The 16,599-nt window shown below is 48.2% G+C and overlaps 6 protein-coding genes across 6 annotated transcripts; 2 read left to right on the top strand and 4 right to left on the bottom strand.

The window, feature by feature from the left end:
• E1B28_001177 (uncharacterized protein) lies at nucleotides 1-1,059 on the top strand (the record flags this gene model as incomplete). Its single annotated transcript, XM_043147084.1, has 1 exon — nucleotides 1-1,059. One exon carries the CDS (start codon nucleotides 1-3, stop codon nucleotides 1,000-1,002), a length of 1,002 nt encoding a protein of 333 aa, XP_043015789.1. The 3' UTR covers nucleotides 1,003-1,059.
• Nucleotides 1,060-1,125: 66 nt separating this feature from the next.
• Nucleotides 1,126-3,369, bottom strand: E1B28_001176 (uncharacterized protein). The gene is made up of 6 exons (XM_043147083.1): nucleotides 2,994-3,369; nucleotides 2,518-2,937; nucleotides 2,424-2,455; nucleotides 2,105-2,373; nucleotides 1,719-2,050; nucleotides 1,126-1,652 (listed from the first exon to the last, which is right to left on the bottom strand). Exons 1-6 carry the CDS (start codon nucleotides 3,200-3,202, stop codon nucleotides 1,331-1,333), a joined length of 1,584 nt encoding a protein of 527 aa, XP_043015788.1. The 5' UTR covers nucleotides 3,203-3,369; the 3' UTR covers nucleotides 1,126-1,330.
• A 1,088-nt stretch (nucleotides 3,370-4,457) lies between these two features.
• Nucleotides 4,458-7,156, top strand: E1B28_001175 (uncharacterized protein; the record flags this gene model as incomplete). The annotated part of the gene is made up of 2 exons (XM_043147082.1): nucleotides 4,458-4,578; nucleotides 4,634-7,156. The coding sequence occupies exon 2, from the start codon at nucleotides 4,670-4,672 to the stop codon at nucleotides 7,154-7,156; it is 2,487 nt and encodes an 828-aa protein (XP_043015787.1). The 5' UTR covers nucleotides 4,458-4,578; nucleotides 4,634-4,669.
• On the bottom strand, nucleotides 6,981-9,059 carry E1B28_001174 (uncharacterized protein). Its single transcript, XM_043147081.1, has 3 exons — nucleotides 8,756-9,059; nucleotides 8,671-8,702; nucleotides 6,981-8,622 (listed from the first exon to the last, which is right to left on the bottom strand). Exons 1-3 carry the CDS (start codon nucleotides 8,888-8,890, stop codon nucleotides 7,215-7,217), a joined length of 1,575 nt encoding a protein of 524 aa, XP_043015786.1. The 5' UTR covers nucleotides 8,891-9,059; the 3' UTR covers nucleotides 6,981-7,214.
• A 248-nt stretch (nucleotides 9,060-9,307) lies between these two features.
• Nucleotides 9,308-12,085, bottom strand: E1B28_001173 (uncharacterized protein). Its single transcript, XM_043147080.1, has 9 exons — nucleotides 11,984-12,085; nucleotides 11,749-11,934; nucleotides 11,517-11,694; nucleotides 11,342-11,464; nucleotides 10,588-11,286; nucleotides 10,390-10,534; nucleotides 10,184-10,342; nucleotides 9,845-10,125; nucleotides 9,308-9,789 (listed from the first exon to the last, which is right to left on the bottom strand). Exons 1-9 carry the CDS (start codon nucleotides 12,040-12,042, stop codon nucleotides 9,400-9,402), a joined length of 2,220 nt encoding a protein of 739 aa, XP_043015785.1. The 5' UTR covers nucleotides 12,043-12,085; the 3' UTR covers nucleotides 9,308-9,399.
• A 1,209-nt stretch (nucleotides 12,086-13,294) lies between these two features.
• Nucleotides 13,295-16,543, bottom strand: E1B28_001172 (uncharacterized protein). The gene is made up of 10 exons (XM_043147079.1): nucleotides 16,454-16,543; nucleotides 16,243-16,403; nucleotides 15,844-16,183; nucleotides 15,470-15,790; nucleotides 15,301-15,418; nucleotides 15,147-15,242; nucleotides 14,274-15,098; nucleotides 14,117-14,222; nucleotides 13,550-14,067; nucleotides 13,295-13,498 (listed from the first exon to the last, which is right to left on the bottom strand). Exons 1-10 carry the CDS (start codon nucleotides 16,513-16,515, stop codon nucleotides 13,457-13,459), a joined length of 2,589 nt encoding a protein of 862 aa, XP_043015784.1. The 5' UTR covers nucleotides 16,516-16,543; the 3' UTR covers nucleotides 13,295-13,456.
• Between the last annotated feature and the right edge of the window lie 56 nt (nucleotides 16,544-16,599).

The raw sequence follows: 16,599 nt of genomic DNA, 5'->3' as shown, positions 1-16,599 counted from the left end.
ATGCTCTTGGAAGAAATCCACCACGAATCCCTCCAGCAGTTGCTCAACGGAATTCGATCCCAATCAGAACTTGTTCTTGTTCCAGGTCTCCCACTAACACCGGGAAATGTATTAGAAGTTCAAGGTGCTTCAGGATCTGGCAAAACCCATCTACTTTATGCTGCAATAATCATCTGCATATCACCTGCCACCGGGGGTGGCTGGGGCAAGGGGGCTGTTCTTTTCGACTCGGACAATTCTTTTGACCTGAACAGGTTCAAGAGTCTTTTTACTTCCCATGTGGCTCATTCACTTCATTCCACCCCCTTCTCTCAAACTTTACAGACCCTTGTTGATCGCTGCTTGAACTCTCTTCACATCTTCCGACCATCATCGTCCGACCAACTAGCTTCGTCTATCCTCCATCTCCCATTGTATCACTCATCTCAAATGATGCGTCAAGAGATTGGCTTAATCGCGATTGACTCTCTCAGCGCATTTTATTGGCCAGATCGTTATGCCATCGAGCAACTTCGCTCCCGTGCTGGATATAATACGGTTAAAGACGCTTCAAACCCGCTACGTCACATCTTGATTGCTCTTGAGCGTATTCGCGTCATGTACAGGCCACTCATCATCTTCACAAATTGGGGGCTTACGTTTTCCCAACCCGAGCTTCAACATTCGATGTCGCACTTCAAATTCTACAAGCAGCATCTTCATCCTCTCACTTCGCTTTCCGCAGACGACGGCCATCTGCCAGTCCCTCATGGCAGCATGCTACTGCCCTTGTCACACCACATTACATTGACCTCCACCCCTGCGATTCAATCGCACCTGAAGCCAGATCACCGTGCAGATACGGAGGACGAGGAGACCTTGGGATCCGCAAGGACAAAGCAAAAATGCATGGTCATAGGAGCCGTCCGCATTCCCGGTGTTCCTGAAGTAGTCAAATTTAGCTTTGCTATTGAAACTGATAGTTTATCTTTCTGTAAAGCTACGGATGATATGAGTCCATAATGATGATTTCAAAGCCGCAAATTATGATTCATTACAAATTAAATACCACTTCGCGCGAATGCAAACTCCGGGAACGGAGGTTGGTAAAATGGCGATTCAAATATCTATAATGATAAACGCAGTAGGTAATAAAAGCGCCAGCACCTTGACTTATCGAAGAGAAGAAAGCTACTTACTGATACAGTGAAATGGATATGAGTGAACGAATTGTAGGGAAGAAATGGCTACATCGAGATTTGGGATCCCTCGGTTTGATACTATCAGCAGAGTAGGTAACGTCCAAAGGGTCCAGTTGTCCCGCCGCGAGACCTCCAGAGGTGAGGTATCACTAAACGAGACCATAAATGTGATCCAACTGAACTTTGTAGATATCTTCGACCGCTTTGCGTCTGATGTTTCCTTTGGTGGCGGTCCGTGGCAAGGTATTCCGAGGAACAACAACGACCATGTTCATGGAAGTGATGCGTTCATGGAGATATCTGCGCGAGTGGAATTGCCGCGTTTTCCTGATGATTTCTTTTTTCAATTTATCGTCATCCATACCGGTACCGGGTTCGACGAACAGCACAGGCGATGGACGCCCGGTGCCTACGACAATACAATCAGAAACCAGATTACCGCACATAGTGCGAACATTGTCTTCGATGGCTCTGGAAAGTAAAGACGAGAATTAGATTGGACGACCAAATACCAAACGTGGCTGAGATCGAACATACTTTGCATCACATTTTAAACTATTTTCAGACTTAATCCAATCGTCGGCTCGACCTCGGAATACATAAAGTCCTGGGGAAACTTCGTGGAAGAAGTCTCCGGTGTGAAAATGTCCGTCGCTGTGTCGCAAGGTCGGATGAGGGCAGTCCCGGGAGTCAGCGCGGACGATGAACTCGAATATTCTTCCCGTGGATTGATGAGCTCCTTCAGAAGACGGATGAACAGGTTCAAAACTGTACGACACACCCTCCAAAGGGCGAAGGAGATTGGCATCTGCCCCAGAACCTCCCACAGACACGAGAGTCGCTCCGCACTCTGTGCTACCAAACAGATTCTAGGAAATCCATCTAAGTCACATTGTCATCCCCAAGTCAAATCGACAACTGACCCTGAGGTTGATGTTGTTTCTGAGAGCCCATTCTTGTTCCTCTTGGGGAAGGGGCATGCCGCCGTATAGGACCTCATCCAGATCGGCTAACATGGATAGAAGTTTGGGGTTATTGCGGGACGAACGTAGCTGCATTGCAAGGAAAGCAGCGAACTGATTCAACCGATTCAAGCCACAATGATGAATCATATCCATGAGCTCCTCCGAGGAGAATGAGATAGTAGTAGGTTGAACCACGCACGAGCCGTGTTGTATGTACCCCATGAGCACTAAAGAAGGATAAGATGAAGAAGGTTTATTACTTAGCAACAAGACGTACTGAATGTTTGTGCAATGTGACACATACTTCCCCTGTGCGATTGTCAGGCGGTCAGATTTTGAACACAAACAATATAGATACGTGATTATCTCACATCCAAGTAACAACATCTTGACGAGAAGAAACTCGTGGAGTAGCTACTTGACCCGATTTGAGCAAGGTGGCGTCCAACCACTGGTAAGTACAAGGAACAAGCTTCGGACTCCCCGAAGTGGACCCACTAGTATGGAACAAAAAGGCGATTGCGTCACTAGGTACGACGGGAAGTTCAGGTAGTGGGTCGGTCGAAACATCGGATTTTGAAACGGGAGAAGCAACGTGAACGGGCACGGGCCGGCCTTGCAGGACAGAGTGAAACGCTTGATCGCAGATCAGAGCGCGGGCCTGAGCTCTGTGGAGAAGTTCAAAGATAACATCTGGGTTAGGGAGTCGAAGGCTGAAGAGCTGAGGAATGTATCCAGCTCGAGAGAGTCCGTATATGTGAAGTACATCCTGATAGGTGTACCCACCAATCCTACGGTAGCAGCAGTGAATATGAGTGTGAGGTCGGAGAACTAGAAAGCACGTTACCAAAGTCCTACGACGGATCGTTGGGGAATCCGATCATGTCCAAGAACCTTGGCCCAGTATCGCGCATACAGCAAGACATCGCCGTGGAATTGACTGTAAGTAATCGAGTTCCAGTTGACCAACGAGCCGCTTCCATCGAGGATGGGTGTTTTGAAGATGACAGAGGAAGGAAAGCGAGCAGCACTCGACTCCAGGGAAGTGAGGTGCATTGTTAAGTCGGTCTGTAGCGAGAAAGCATTGCTTTATAAGAGGGTCTGGCAGGGAAAAGGTGTCGTTAACATTTCGGTGTAAAACATGGTTGGGAGAGGAATGATTAGGCCATATTGAGCACAGAGTTGCGGCGGAATGCATGGCCTCCTTGACCATGAAGAAACCCATTTCCCATAAATTCCCACGTTATTACCGATTCGAAAATAAGTCACCGGACGTTTCTTCTCCGTTCAGCCGAGAAAGCCTAATTCCGCAAAGACTGTGATATCCGGTATCTGCAGCCTCGAAATCTTCGCTCCTGACTTGTAGGCTACGCCAGTCTTCCGTTGCCCTGGATTCACTTCTGTATTTTGTTTTCTCTTCGATGGAAATTTCCTTGTCAACGATACATTCAACAAATGACCGCGTTCCTTTCATCCTCAATCATTTAAGCATCCTCCAACCCCTCAGCTAGGGTTGGTAATTGAATAGCTTCAACCCTCATCAAAGTTCAGCAAAGAACATGTCATACACACCTTCAAGGTACCGTACAAGAGCAGCTTCAGCTCGCTAGAATTCTTCGGGGCCTTGCTCAACACCCCTCTTCCAAAGTCGGATTCGCATAGGGAGCCAGCCAGAGTGAGAGACACATGCTACATGTCGTTAAAATATCAAACACGACTGAAATCCAAACTCTTGAACCTTTCCTGTTCCCCTGCTGCCCCCTGTATCCATCCCCCGGGGAAGTAGAATCAGCACGGGAGAGGGACCTTGAACCTGTTCTTTGCGTTGCTGAAAATCCTTTCTGTTCCCCCATCATGACACTGTTACGCGTTAACCTTCAGGATCCAGGAACAAGGAGTTCCAAATAGCTTCCTTGACCGTTTCTATGTAGCTTTCTTTTCTTTTAGCGACCGGTAAAATCTCTGTCGAGGTCAATTCGTCGTTTAGAGCTCTCGTAAACGGTCACGGACAGCAAGTCATTTTGCTATAGGTCAGAGGAAATCTATTATGGATTCCAGAGATACTTTATGCCGTTGCAAGGAGCCAAAGAGAACGTTGACGGCGCACATCATCAAAGCTCGAGTCTTTTGGACCTGCTCAGTTTTCTATTGGAAGTGTGGTTGTGTGCGTGTAAATAGTGGTCGAACATGAAGAAGATAGAATCCATGCTCTTTCTCTTGACTGGATGTACTTACCCGTGTGAGGCAGTTTCGCCTGTTATGTAAATTAATATGCGGCAAACATCGGCTTGTTCACTAGCACGTGACCGCTCAGAGTTTTCACCCTTCCCGCACTCATCGACACGGGCTACGGCGAAGGGCGTATCAAAATCCAAGCGTGCAAGGAGGCGTGTAATGTGTCGCCGTCGTTGCTTTCTCTAGATTTACGGGTAGTAAGTTTGCTTACACTAAGTCGGGTTATTCATTCCTGATGATGTCGCCTTCAAGGTCGCATTCTATTCGTGGTGTTCTCGTAGGTTGTCCATGCTGAGGAGAGCTTATTTGGGTCGAAGGCAGCAATTCGAACAGGTCATCTCAACCACTAAGCTCCCCTCGAATTTCAGCACATCCTCTCTCTTTTCATACCCTCTATCTCGTCGATGTCCGCTCACAACTGCTGTGAATCCTCAGTTGGATACATCCCGACTTCATTCTTCCGGAAACCAAGTATCTGGCTCAACTCCTTCGGTTTTGACGACAAACAGAACGCCAGCGATACATTCCTCGTATCCGTATCAAAATCTGCCCACCGACCTTCTCTTCTCCTTGCTATCCAGCATACCCAGCGAGGAAGATGCATTGAACAAAATACGCGCCTCTCCGGCTCTTTCAAAACATCTATCGAACAGAGAAAGTGCGAGGAAACTCGCCGAAGCCATGGCTCTTCGCCCGGTCCCCCATTTCGCCATTCGAGTGCTTCAATTGGCGTATACCCTTGGCTGTCACCACAGACAGGCCGCATACGAGTGTGCAGCCCATTTCCTTGCAAGTGTTCAACGATGGGACCTTGTCCTTGCTATAATTGGGATAGGGAAGGCTCACACGGGAAAAACTACGCTTCGTTTATTAAATTGGCGCGTCCGTGCCCTGGTGGAACTAGACCGACACGATCTTCTTCAGCATATGTTGAAAGAGTTTCACGAAAGTCGACTTCGACCCAACAGACGGAGTTTTCATCTGCTGGTTTCTGGTTGCATACGCAACCGCGATCTAGCAAGGGCGAAGGAATTACTCGGTACAATGGAGCAATTTGGCATCCCTGTAGATCACACTACGCATGCCATTGTAGCGAGATATTACAGAGCTTTCGGTTGCAACACACAAGTACAAAACCGTGTATTGAGGTCGCTTTCGGCTTTGAGTCAGGGTATGGCCACTCTGGTTCTCAACAATCTGATGCAACTTCGGCTAGATGCCCACGACATTCCAGGCTCGTTAGAGATACTGTCGTTTTTCCGTCCCATCGCCGCTACTCCCATCGCCGAAATCGTCTATGGCGTATCTGGGGGTACCACCATCCCGGGCGACGGCGACCGCTCACCACTTTCACAGAATCGCCTCTCGAATCCCATCATCCCTAACGCGGAAACGTATTCTATATTCATGAACCATTTAATCTCTGTCGGTGCACACTCCCAAGCTCTCGAAGTCTTTAATACCATGATGTCCGCTGATATTCCCATGAATGCGGAGTCAATCGCATCGTTGATTCACCTTCTGTTCGCATCAGAACAGGGTGCTACGGCTGTAAAGCTGGTCTCTGACATGTGTGGTCCGCGTCAGTTTCCGTGGGAGGCTTTCCCCCCATTCAGGCCGGACCACACTTCCAACCTCCCTTCACACATTTCTGGTGTGCAGCCGACTAATCGCATCATGAACGCATTACTGAAGGGCTCGCTACCCGTTTGTGGACTGCTTTGTGTTGAGGGTGTGATGCAGATTATGCATGCCAACAATATCTCACCAAACGCGAGCACTGTCGAGATTCTACTTGCGTACTTGGGACGGAAAGGTTCTCGACCCAAGGAACTTGTGCGCCTACTGTTCAAACTCTGTTCATCCAAGATTCACATTCAACCTACTATACGGCATCTTCATCCCATCCTCAATTCCATTATCCGTCATGAGCGGTTCTTGGCTTTCGGATCTGGATGGAATTCTATCGCTGCCAGATTCAACCGAACTAGAGGACCGAAACCCTCGGTGCCTTCAAGTTCATTATCCGAGTCGAAAATTCATGAGCCTGTAGCGGGCATTGTGCCTTTGCGACGAGTAGACCGTCGTGCTTTGCGACCTGTTCTAGAGGACCTGGCGAAGCGAAACGTCAAGCTCGATGGCGTTGTGGCAGGTTTGCGTATGAAGCAAGTGGCCGGAAATCAGATCGACGTTGACGCTGCGCGAGACGTCTTCAGGATGATGCTTTCGCGGGGACACAAACCCACCGAGTATCACTTCAGTTCTCTCATGGAGGGATGTGCTCGATACGGAGATCTGCGGGCAGCGACAGACGTACTGAGGTCGGCGGCAGAGATCGGGATAAAACCCAACGTGGTCATGTTCACGATTCTGATCGCTGGATATGCTCGTCAAGGTCATCCTGAGCAAGCCATTAGAACGTTCCAGAGGATGATTGAATGCGATATTCGACCTGACATAGCGGCCATTGATGCCGTATCGAGTGCGTTCTTTGCTGTCGGTGCATATGTTATGGCCAGACGGACTCTGATAATAATGTGGCGTTATATCGAACCGTTTCCTGAAAACCTGCGTTCAGTGCCGCTGAAACAGCTTGCTTCAGCTTTTCGCTCAATACAGGGTCATGACCGCAGATCACTTCATCCACTTTCGAGAGCTGAACGGATTGCAATGCACCAGCAAATCGCTCGACTTCTGAAGGCATGGGAACGTTATATTGTGGAACAAGATGGATGTACAAATAAGATTGCTGATAAAATGAACCAGTTTGAGTAATGCGCTAGAGATAATCAATAGTTTACGAATAAGTTTTGGACAATCATGCAAAAATGCTTCACGAGAACTTCGCGTCGAGCAGTCGGAGTGCATCGCGAACACCAGCGGCTTGGACTTCTCGGACCCTCTCTTGGCCACACTTCAACAATATCTCCTGGGGTACAAGTTGTGGAGGAGGAGATGAAGTACTTCGGGCCCGCTCCTGCTCGCGATAGTGTGCATGAGGGTCCGTTAAAAGAATAGGTTGCGCGTCGCCACCAGCTGGAGAAGACACACGTTCAGGTGTGACAGTGCCAGGAGCTGGAGATATCACGACTCGAGGACCTGTACACTTCGAACGCCTTGCAACCACATCAGCCAGAAGCGCGAGGTCTGCGAAGGCGACATTTGGGTGTGCCTTCAATTGTCTCCATGCATCGTCTGTTGGTATCGTTTCCATGTCCTCGTTGCAGGGTGGAGGAGGCGTGGGGGCGGGAGAAAGTGAATCGGGAGAACTTGAAAGGCTGACGACTGCAGGGTTCACTCCGAAATTGCGTGGTCCGCATGGGCAATTACCACAAGAAGACGAAGACATAGATGACTGTGCTGCAATCGATTCGCCGAGAGCTGCACAGAATGCTTTCCCAAATGAATCGTCGGCACAGGCGAGACAATTGTCGGGGTCGCCAGAGCAAGTGGGCTTTTCCCCAGATGAAAGAGAAACTACAGTAAAAATAGGATTCGACGTAGCTCCATTGTGTCGGCGGCGAAGAGGTACAGCTGGTTTGACTTCTGGAAGGTTATCTAGGATTGTAGAGGCCATTGGAGACCCGATCCTGATGATAGTGGGAGGCTGCGCCGGCTCAAACGCCTCGATTTTCAGGGTAGGAGGTGGAGGTGCCACTGCTATGGGATTTTGTAGGGCCTCGCGGCAAACACAGGATGTTCCATCGCTACAGAGCCCACAGCCACTGAAAGCAGGAAGCACGGAACTGACAAAACTGTCTCCTTTCTCAGGAAGAGACAGGTTGATGAGATTGTGGAGGGGTGGGTTACCTCGAGGAGAGTCTAACGGGATTGGAGAGAAGGGTGAGTGCGAAGATTCTAGAGAAGAGGCCATGGATACGGGCGACGCCGAGGAGAACGACGGTGTAATGTGGGAGAGCGTGATCGTGTCCTGCGAGTCATCGTCGATCCTAGGGCGTTTCCTCGCTGTAAACCGCGATGAACATGCGGTAGGAGAATCATCTTTCAACCATTTTTTGTCGGTATTAAATCCGTTATGGTACTCCTTCTCCATTTTGTCGATGGTTTCCTTGAGCATGGTGTTCTCCCGACGAAGAGACTCATTCTCCTCCTTTAAACGTTTGGCAATGTTTTGGAGAGCGACGTTGCGCTCGATTTCACCTTGTTCATATGATTGAACTCGGGCCTGTAGTTCTGCAAGCTGTGACTGCTTCCGTTCGCGAAAGGCTCGTTGAGCAGCCCTACCAGAACGTTTAATACGAAACAAGACGGGTGGTTGATTAGCGTACCTGTTCTGAACTCGGCGACCCTTACCGTCCGGCTATGGAATCAAAATGAACTTTGCTTCTCGCTTCACACACAGAGATTACTTACGTCCTCGACGGGGGTCGCGCTTGCGTCCTTCTTGGGCTTCCGACCTGGCTTTGGTTTCGGTTGTATGACCCATTCCTTAGAGGGGACAGCATACAAGGTCGTAGATGTAGAGGCAGTTAAAACCGGTGAAGTCATTGAAGAGACAAATTTGAGGGAAAGAGCAAGGAAAGAGAGCGACGAGTTTTAATAAGATGGGGAAAGCAAAAGAGAGCGATGGGTCGATGTGGTCTGATAAGATAATCCTGACTCGGATCTCGGCATTATCGGCTCTGCATTTGCATACCAGACAGTCGGTACATTATGGGCATTCACAGAGCAAGTTGACCTGGAGAACGGGTGTTGAGAATGATTTTTCGTAGAACTCACCCAGGCGTGCGTCAATCATCCTAGCACCGCGGGATTCTCCATTCTTTTCTAGGTAAATAATTATTAGCATCAGGAGTGCCCCAGTTTCCCATATCTCGCGTGCCCGAAAATCGTGGGCTACAAGAAATATATTTGGTATCTGTGCACCTCTTGTAAAGAATTTAGACGTGGTTTCTTCCCGGGTGAGAGTCGATAGCAATCACAACTCAATTTTCGCATGGGAGTCATTTACACACATACAAGGTACACAACGCGGTGGTGTGAGCACCATGATATCCTCATTCGGCTACTTCCTCCTCAATCGTTTCAATCACATCTTCAACCCACACCTCAATTTCCTCTTTGTCCTCCTCCGATTCTAGATCTTGGGACTTTTCCAACCGCTGCTCGGCAAGGTCTTTCTTGCAACGAGCCCGCCAAGCGTTCCACTCATCGACAAGTCTGCGGCGTAGAGCGAGTTGCTCAGTGTTCACGGTCTCACTTTCCCGTTGATCTTCCTCATCGAAAGCACGGCTGTATTCTCGCAGGTTCTTGCGTATTTGCTTCTGTTGCTCCTTGGTCAGAAGCGTGCGGGGACGAGGCCGCCAGATGAACTGTTTAAAACGATCTTGAATTTGTTTCATTAGTTCCTGCCCGCGGAAGTCCCATATTGCGTAACCGTTTTCGAGCTAGAGGCACAGATAGTTTTACTTGAGAGAATTCGTGAAATGAAAGAGGTCATACCGTGTGCGTCCACGCGCTCGCACTGGTCGCTAGATAACGCCCACTGGGATCCCATTCCACGTCTGTCACACCGTAATGATCGGCTGTTCCGAGATGTTGAATACTATTGCCCCAATCTTCTTTTGCTACTTGGCCTTCTCCACGGGCAGCATCTTCACGATTGAAGTCAAGATCCCAAAACTCTAGTTCCGACTTCGTCGATGAACCAACCGTAGCAAGGACGACATGGCGACCGCGAGGGGACCATCGGATGGCGTTACTTGTACGGTTTGTTAAAGTTTCTATCCGTTCCTTTGGTTTCAGCAGGTTCCCATAGCGTGGAGGTAAAAGAAAACCCACTCAGTAGCTTGAAGTCATTTTTGCCATGGTCCAGTTGATAGAAACTGACGTCAGTTTTGATTGTAATCCCAGCACCCGAATTTCCAAGGTTGGGATCACTGGTAGAGACGATGGCAAATCGTTCACCCTTCGGTTCCCATGAAAAGTCAGTCACGGTATCTATAACTGATTTAGTATCGCAAATTCGACAAATTCGACAAATTTACCCTTTAGTTCCACAACTTCAACCGGGAAGTCCTTCTCGCGAACTCTAAATATCTCCAAGTTACAGAAGATTGACTTTTTTGTTTTCGTATGTCGGTCTACCTTGACACAAAGGAAATCTCCTTGATTCTGCCAATACAGCTTGCACTACAGAAAATGAGGCGAACGAATGGACGGCACCGGCCGAAGAACGGACTCACCTCAGAAACATTAAAGAGGTTCTTTTGTCGAAGGATAGTCCGGCTTGGGAAGCTAAGGAGTGTAACTCGCGCGGGCTGATTGGATACTTCGGGGGTCCAGTAAACCAACATGTTCTCGGGAGCCTTCTTGCCGCCTTTGCTACCGGTTCCGTTAGTCGTTGCCTTCTCGAACTCATCCCTATCTTTGTCACTGAAGGGGCACCACTCAAAGTCGACAACACCATCAATCTTCAAGCTTTTCTTCCCATGAAGGCCCATACCCGGCAGTTCGTAGGCACTAATCATCTGACCCGAAGTTACTCGCGCGACAAACTTGTCGTCGGGACTCCATTTCAATGCTGGCCACTGCATTTGCCTTTTAACCCCGTTGACCGGGGTATCGTGCTCGGGACCTGTAGAGAAAGTACGAAGGAGATGGCCGGTTCTGATATCCCAAACTGCAATGTTATTCCCCTCGTCTTCCGGTGAGAAGTATTGAGGCCCTTGAAGTGCACCTTCAGGGACATGTATGGGCTCGTTGGACCAGGTGACAAGGTGTTGCTCGCAGGGTGAGAAATCGATGAGCTTAACGAACGGGTGTGCAAATCGCTGCTGTGGGCTCCAGTTCTCACCTCCCCATAGACGAACACCTTGCTTATGAAGCGTGGCCATATAAGTTCCGAGGGGAGACCACGCCACATACAAAAAGCCACCCCAGCCCTGGAAAGACGAGGTTTTAGATCAAGATTCGAGATTCAAGGTGTGGGTTGCATACTGGTTTATGGGCAAGTTCACACTGAGAGGGTTTTCCATGCCAATGAATCTCAACCTCCTCTGCCCGGTAGATGACGTACTGATCACGGCCTTGAGGATCAGCTAACCAGGACCTGAGATGTTCCTACGAGACAATAAATTGGTTTAAATTTCAGGCACAGGCAGAAATGACCGACTCTGGGAATAAACTCTTCATTCTCGGGTTCGACGTAAGTTTCATCCATTTCTGCATATTTTTCTACGTCGGTGAAACGGTTAACGTTGAAGGTATGTTTGGAATCGAAAGGATGGTTGTTCATGGCCGTAAGTGCAAGATTAGCCTCATCTGCATTTCGAAAGTCGATGAAGAGATAGCTAGTGGATCTTCATTAATACCAGATATCCGAGGAGCATGACTTGGTTACTTACCCTTTATTCTTCCCAGTTGAGTCGTCCCAAGGCATGACGATATCGTCTGGTTTGATTGAAGCACCTTTGCGAGAGAATTCTTTGCATATTTTCACCAAAAGCTTCTCGAGCTTTGACTTGTCAATTAGTGGAATATTGTCAACGATGAGTGTGTTGTCGAAACTGTCATCGTATTCTACACGATATCTGCGCGAAGGTGAGAACCGAAGATGAAACAAAAAGGACTGTTATGTACTTTGCCTCTATGTCTGAGTAATCAATATCGTCGATATTGTCTGTTGTCGTTCCAGGCATTTTACAGGTGAACGCGATGGTGAGGAGATGGAGAAAAAAAAATGGGTCACGTGCTTTCTATTTTACCTTACATCAACCAGATTACGCGACTGTAAGTGACCTTAAGCTTGGAGACAACCTTCGAAGTTGGGATTCTCATCTGAGTACTTAGTTGCAATAAGTAATCTTTGGTTTTTCCGATTCTTTATCTTGCTCTGAATGTACCTTGATAATTTGAACTAGGCAGGCCTTCAATGAAACACTTTCCTACTCAGGTTCTTGATTGACAGTCCCAATGAAATCGTTTGGGTCTACGACATAGCCATCCCGTCGGCTACCAGTGTCGAGCTGCTGCATCCACGAGAACCATCGTGTCGAGTCCTTGAATACGGATGGTGAGGCACATTAGGCCCATCGAAGCACCAGATTTGGATGGCAGTTCTCCAAGTGTGTGTCATTCGTTGTATGTTTATGTCGAAGTGGAAAGGTGAACCAGAACGAATCGTCTCATCGTGATTCTTCTAATCACATCCGCTTTGAGGAAACGTTGATATTGGCCGTTCCAGAACAATTTTCGACCTCTGTAGCCATCACTCTCTACGAACCGCAACGCAACCAGTGAAAAAAAAAAGGACGCTGACTTTTTTTAGCTCGTATCCGTTCCTTTGTTGTGCTTTGGCTAACCGCTGAATGTCCTGAGTCGAGGACCTCACACAAAAGAGTCGAACCGATAGACCAAAATCGGCTGGCATGGTGGTGACAAGAAGAGAGTTGAAGGTTGAAAACCGTGACAGTATGACCACGACTCCAAGCCTCTCCAAGCCGCGATCCTAGACCAGGGATATTCGAGTCAGGTATAAAATAAAGATGCTCTCGACTGACGTGAACAGGCGTGAGCATCAAGGACATGATCACCGTGCTAGACCTAGTCACACTGCTTTTTTCCTCTCTTCACAGGATTCACTTGGAGATAAAGACGACGAGCTTAATTTCCTGAAACGCGAGGAACTATAAATGGGTGATCAGTACCATGCCCTCACTTCGTGCAACGACCCAAATTCATTCGCAGCCTTCGCTACCACTCCTACCCTCAACCTCAGAAATTTAGTGTCGGTAATTTTGATCAATGGATTTGATCGCATCGGATGAAGTTTGTGACTCTGAATTCAATGACAAGTGCTCACTGCCCTTAGATCATCACTCTAGTCGGTGGTTTTCGTGCAAGTAAGATTGCCTTCCGAGGGAGGCATCTTCTTGGTGACCAGTACTTTTATGCCAGTGCGAAGTCCTTTAATAGTTGACGATGATTTTTGACTAGCACATTTTTCTGCATGACACCCTTCACACTCCCCCAGAGCTTCACCGAGCTTTGCAGAAAGTAGGGGGGTAAAACAGTTATCCCAAAATATCAACGCAATATATTTTATTTGAGATTTCATTTTTTATCCGCCTTTTCCCTTCGTTTCTTAGCTCGCACCTAATTATTTGCTCATGAGATGGCGAAAGTGCAAAACATAGAGAGACCTACCTCTTTCTTCATGCGCGAGTCGACCATGAAATAGCGCCCCTTCACACCTTTTGGCCTTCCTTGTATGCCTTTATGGGCTCCCTTCGCAACAACCAGCCTCACCTCCTTCTTCTTGTGCCCCGAAGACATTCCCTTACGCATCAGTTTCTCTATCGCCTGCGCCTTCTCCCTCTCCGTCATGTCCGAGGTTGCATTTACTCCTTCGGCCTTCTTCATAGCTTTCTCGAGTCTCTGCTCAGTCTTGTACTTCTTTCGCGCTTTTGCTTCGGCAATCTTCTTTATCGGTCGAGCATCCAACGCTCTCTGCTTCGCACGCAGCGCAGCGATTGCTTCTTTCGTAACGGGAATGTTGGGTTTGTAATGTTTCTGCTCGTCGTCGAGGAACCATGATGGTAGCCCGTCCTTCGAGTTGAGAGAATACCGGTTAAAGCCGTCGTTGATGAGTTGCGTTCTGGTCTTCTCCCGATTCACCAGTTGCTGAGCCAGGGTGAGTGCTTCCGGAGTGACAAGACCATATTCTATGGCGAGGGTTAGTTGAAGGGTAAACGCACTGCAGGTAGAACGAACTTTTAATATATGCCCGTTTCAGTGCGTCCTCACTCTCGTTCGAGACATCCCACATCTCCGCGTCTTCTTCCGCTTCGTGCGGAACGATCTCAAAGTCATTCTCATCCTGCCGCCAAGCAGTCAAGATGTGGGGTTCACGATAGAAGAGATTACCTACTGCATCATTGATCTCTCCATCTTCTCCATCGGACTCGTCTTCACCTTCACCTCCGTCGCTTTCTTCTTTGTCCTCATCCTCCTCGTCCTCTTCATCTGCATCGTTGACTTCCGCAAAGACGTCTTGACTGAACCAGACTTTGGATGCCTGACTCACGGAAGGTTTGGGTTCAGCTAAATCCGCGATGAGACTCCGCCCCGAAGAGTCAGCTCTTCTTCTCTTTGTAGGTGGGTGCTGAGCTTCGTCCTCATCGCTCTCATCGCTCGAGGAACCGTCGTCTACGTGCTGATGCATTATGTCATAGCCACCTTCCTCCTCAGGTTCATCATCAGAGTCTTTTTGATTCTCTTGTATGCCTGTCCACTCTTCCCGTGACTTGTGCTTCTCTCGTGCCTCTTTCACTCTGAATTTCGCGTCCTTTTCTCTTAAGCGGATTTGATAGTCGTCGTAGAGAGCATCGAGTTCGGCTTCGAGGCTTCGCGCCTTCTCCTCTCGTTCCTCTTCTGAGTCCAAAACCTCATCAAGAGCATCATCATCGCTGAGCCTTTCATTACCCTCTTCGTCGTCACTCTCCGCCACTATCGTCCCATCTTCTCCGATCAATTTCGACATCCCACCCTTCTTTTGCATCCCGTTCTCTGTATTCTTGAGATCAAAAATGTCGTCTTGACCGTAGACAAGGGCAGCGTCCTGTTGTTCCAAACCGATATCTATCGGAGCGGTCATTTGGAGTTGCATCCGCTGTATTGTGCGTTGGCGCACTTCGTTCGCTTTACGTCTTTCGCGTTTCCTTCTGGCTGCATTTTCGGCGTTGAGTCGTTCGAGCTGGAGTAAAATTAGGCCTTATAGCAGTGGATATATGATAACGCCAACCTCCTCCTGTATTGCCTGATCCTCGTCAACTTCTTCCGTGATTTCTACGGTCTCTGTTGCTTCCTCTGCTGATTTTGTCTTTATGTCCAATCCCAGCTGTGTCATAGATTCCTCAGCTGAAACTGGTTAACAAATTGAGACAAGCGGAACTTGCCTCTTCGCGGAGGGCTAACCTCCATCTTATGAGAATCTTGAAATCGCCCTTTCCAAGAACTTTGAGGTCTTCACAGTTCGCCTTCACATCATTGGTAGTGATATCCAGTGACAGCCACCTGACGACAGGTTGGAGATATATTCAATGATCTAGAAACCAAGCCACTTACTCCTTCTCCTCCTGTGTTTCGAATGCTATCTTGTTGTAAGAACCAAGAATGGCGACCGGATCCGATCCCTTGACAAATTCCGAAACAGGCATCGTTTTGAAGAGCGTGTAATTTCCATCCTCATAACCATCACGGTGACGACGTTTCTTATCGGGTTGAAACACGTTTGCCTGAGCGTTGTGCGTAACCAAAGCTTTACCAACCTCAGGTACGGAGGCTGCGAGGTCTTTGAAGACGTGTTTCGGGTCCAGAAACTTGGGATCGATGTATTTGGGAGCAAGGAAGTCGCGACATACGACAAAAATTTCTGCAGAGACGTTCCTGATGAAGCCTGGGTATTTGACATGATTAAGCAAGATATTCAAGTATTATACCTTGAAGAAGGAGGTTTCGTGGCTTCCACCTTGCCAAATAATTGATTGAATACCCAAATAAGGTTGTTGTAGTCGGCGCTCCGAAAAACTTTCGTGACAAATGTCCCGCCCTTTATCAGGAATTCCACAGCAAGTTTTAAACTCATGAGCACGAGTTCAGATTGACCGTAGGCATCTTGAATCCAAGCGGTACCGACATTGGGAGCACCATCGTGGAGGACAACATCGGCATTCCAGTCTTTTAGTTCTCCACGCAGGAGATTTCGACAACCGGCGGTTGTAATATCTGCAGAGAAAGTAACCACGCGGGGAATGGGTTTTATAGGAACGAGATCGACACCTTGCATGAAGGAAGAAGATGAGTATGCGGTGAGGAGTTGGGGTTCACAAAAGACGGACCAACAATAACGCTATTAACCGGCATGAATTTGCTAGCAACCTGCAACCAGCCTCCCGGGGCAGCACAGAGATCTATACAGCATCTCGAAGATTCCAAGAATGAAAACTTTTTGTTGAGTTGAATAAGCTTGAATGCAGAACGGGCTCGATATCCTTGTTCTCTGAAAGGTAAAACTTAGAAACTGATAACAGGACGTATCAGCGTGCATACTTGGCGAGTTTATAATATTTATCGAGACGTCCTTTGCCACTCTTCTTCTGAGCCTTGCCCATGGTCGGAGGGGGGAAATAAAAGTAGAATAAATTACATAAGGCGTCGAGGGCGACTTGCAAATAATTTTTTGGAGTGTACACGTA

The sequence above is a fragment of the Marasmius oreades genome, chromosome 1 (genome assembly GCF_018924745.1).
Source record: "Marasmius oreades isolate 03SP1 chromosome 1, whole genome shotgun sequence".
NCBI classification, from domain to species: domain Eukaryota; kingdom Fungi; phylum Basidiomycota; class Agaricomycetes; order Agaricales; family Marasmiaceae; genus Marasmius; species Marasmius oreades.
The sequence above is the reverse complement of the archived record's forward strand: the minus strand, read 5'-3'. Positions and strand labels throughout refer to the sequence as shown.

Bases quoted from the DNA above. Each gene is read 5' to 3' on its own strand.
- E1B28_001176 (XM_043147083.1), bottom strand. From the start codon at position 3,202: ATGCACCTCACTTCCCTGGAGTCGAGTGCTGCTCGCTTTCCTTCCTCT. The intron at 2,051-2,104 runs GTCAGTTGTCGA...TGGATTTCCTAG, and splicing joins GAAACAACATCAACCTCAGG to AATCTGTTTGGTAGCACAGA. The intron at 1,653-1,718 runs GTATGTTCGATC...TTTACTTTCCAG, and splicing joins AGTTTAAAATGTGATGCAAA to AGCCATCGAAGACAATGTTC.
- E1B28_001172 (XM_043147079.1), bottom strand. From the start codon at position 16,515: ATGGGCAAGGCTCAGAAGAAGAGTGGCAAAGGACGTCTCGATAAATAT. The intron at 15,791-15,843 runs GTATAATACTTG...AGGCTTCATCAG, and splicing joins ACGAAACCTCCTTCTTCAAG to GAACGTCTCTGCAGAAATTT. The intron at 15,099-15,146 runs GTTGGCGTTATC...ATTTTACTCCAG, and splicing joins ATCAGGCAATACAGGAGGAG to CTCGAACGACTCAACGCCGA.
- E1B28_001173 (XM_043147080.1), bottom strand. From the start codon at position 12,042: ATGCCTGGAACGACAACAGACAATATCGACGATATTGATTACTCAGAC. The intron at 11,935-11,983 runs GTACATAACAGT...ACCTTCGCGCAG, and splicing joins TACTCAGACATAGAGGCAAA to ATATCGTGTAGAATACGATG. The intron at 11,287-11,341 runs GTATGCAACCCA...TCGTCTTTCCAG, and splicing joins GTGAACTTGCCCATAAACCA to GGCTGGGGTGGCTTTTTGTA.
- E1B28_001174 (XM_043147081.1), bottom strand. From the start codon at position 8,890: ATGACTTCACCGGTTTTAACTGCCTCTACATCTACGACCTTGTATGCT. The intron at 8,703-8,755 runs GTAAGTAATCTC...TTGATTCCATAG, and splicing joins GCGCGACCCCCGTCGAGGAC to CCGGACGGTAAGGGTCGCCG. The intron at 8,623-8,670 runs GTACGCTAATCA...ACGTTCTGGTAG, and splicing joins GGTCGCCGAGTTCAGAACAG to GGCTGCTCAACGAGCCTTTC.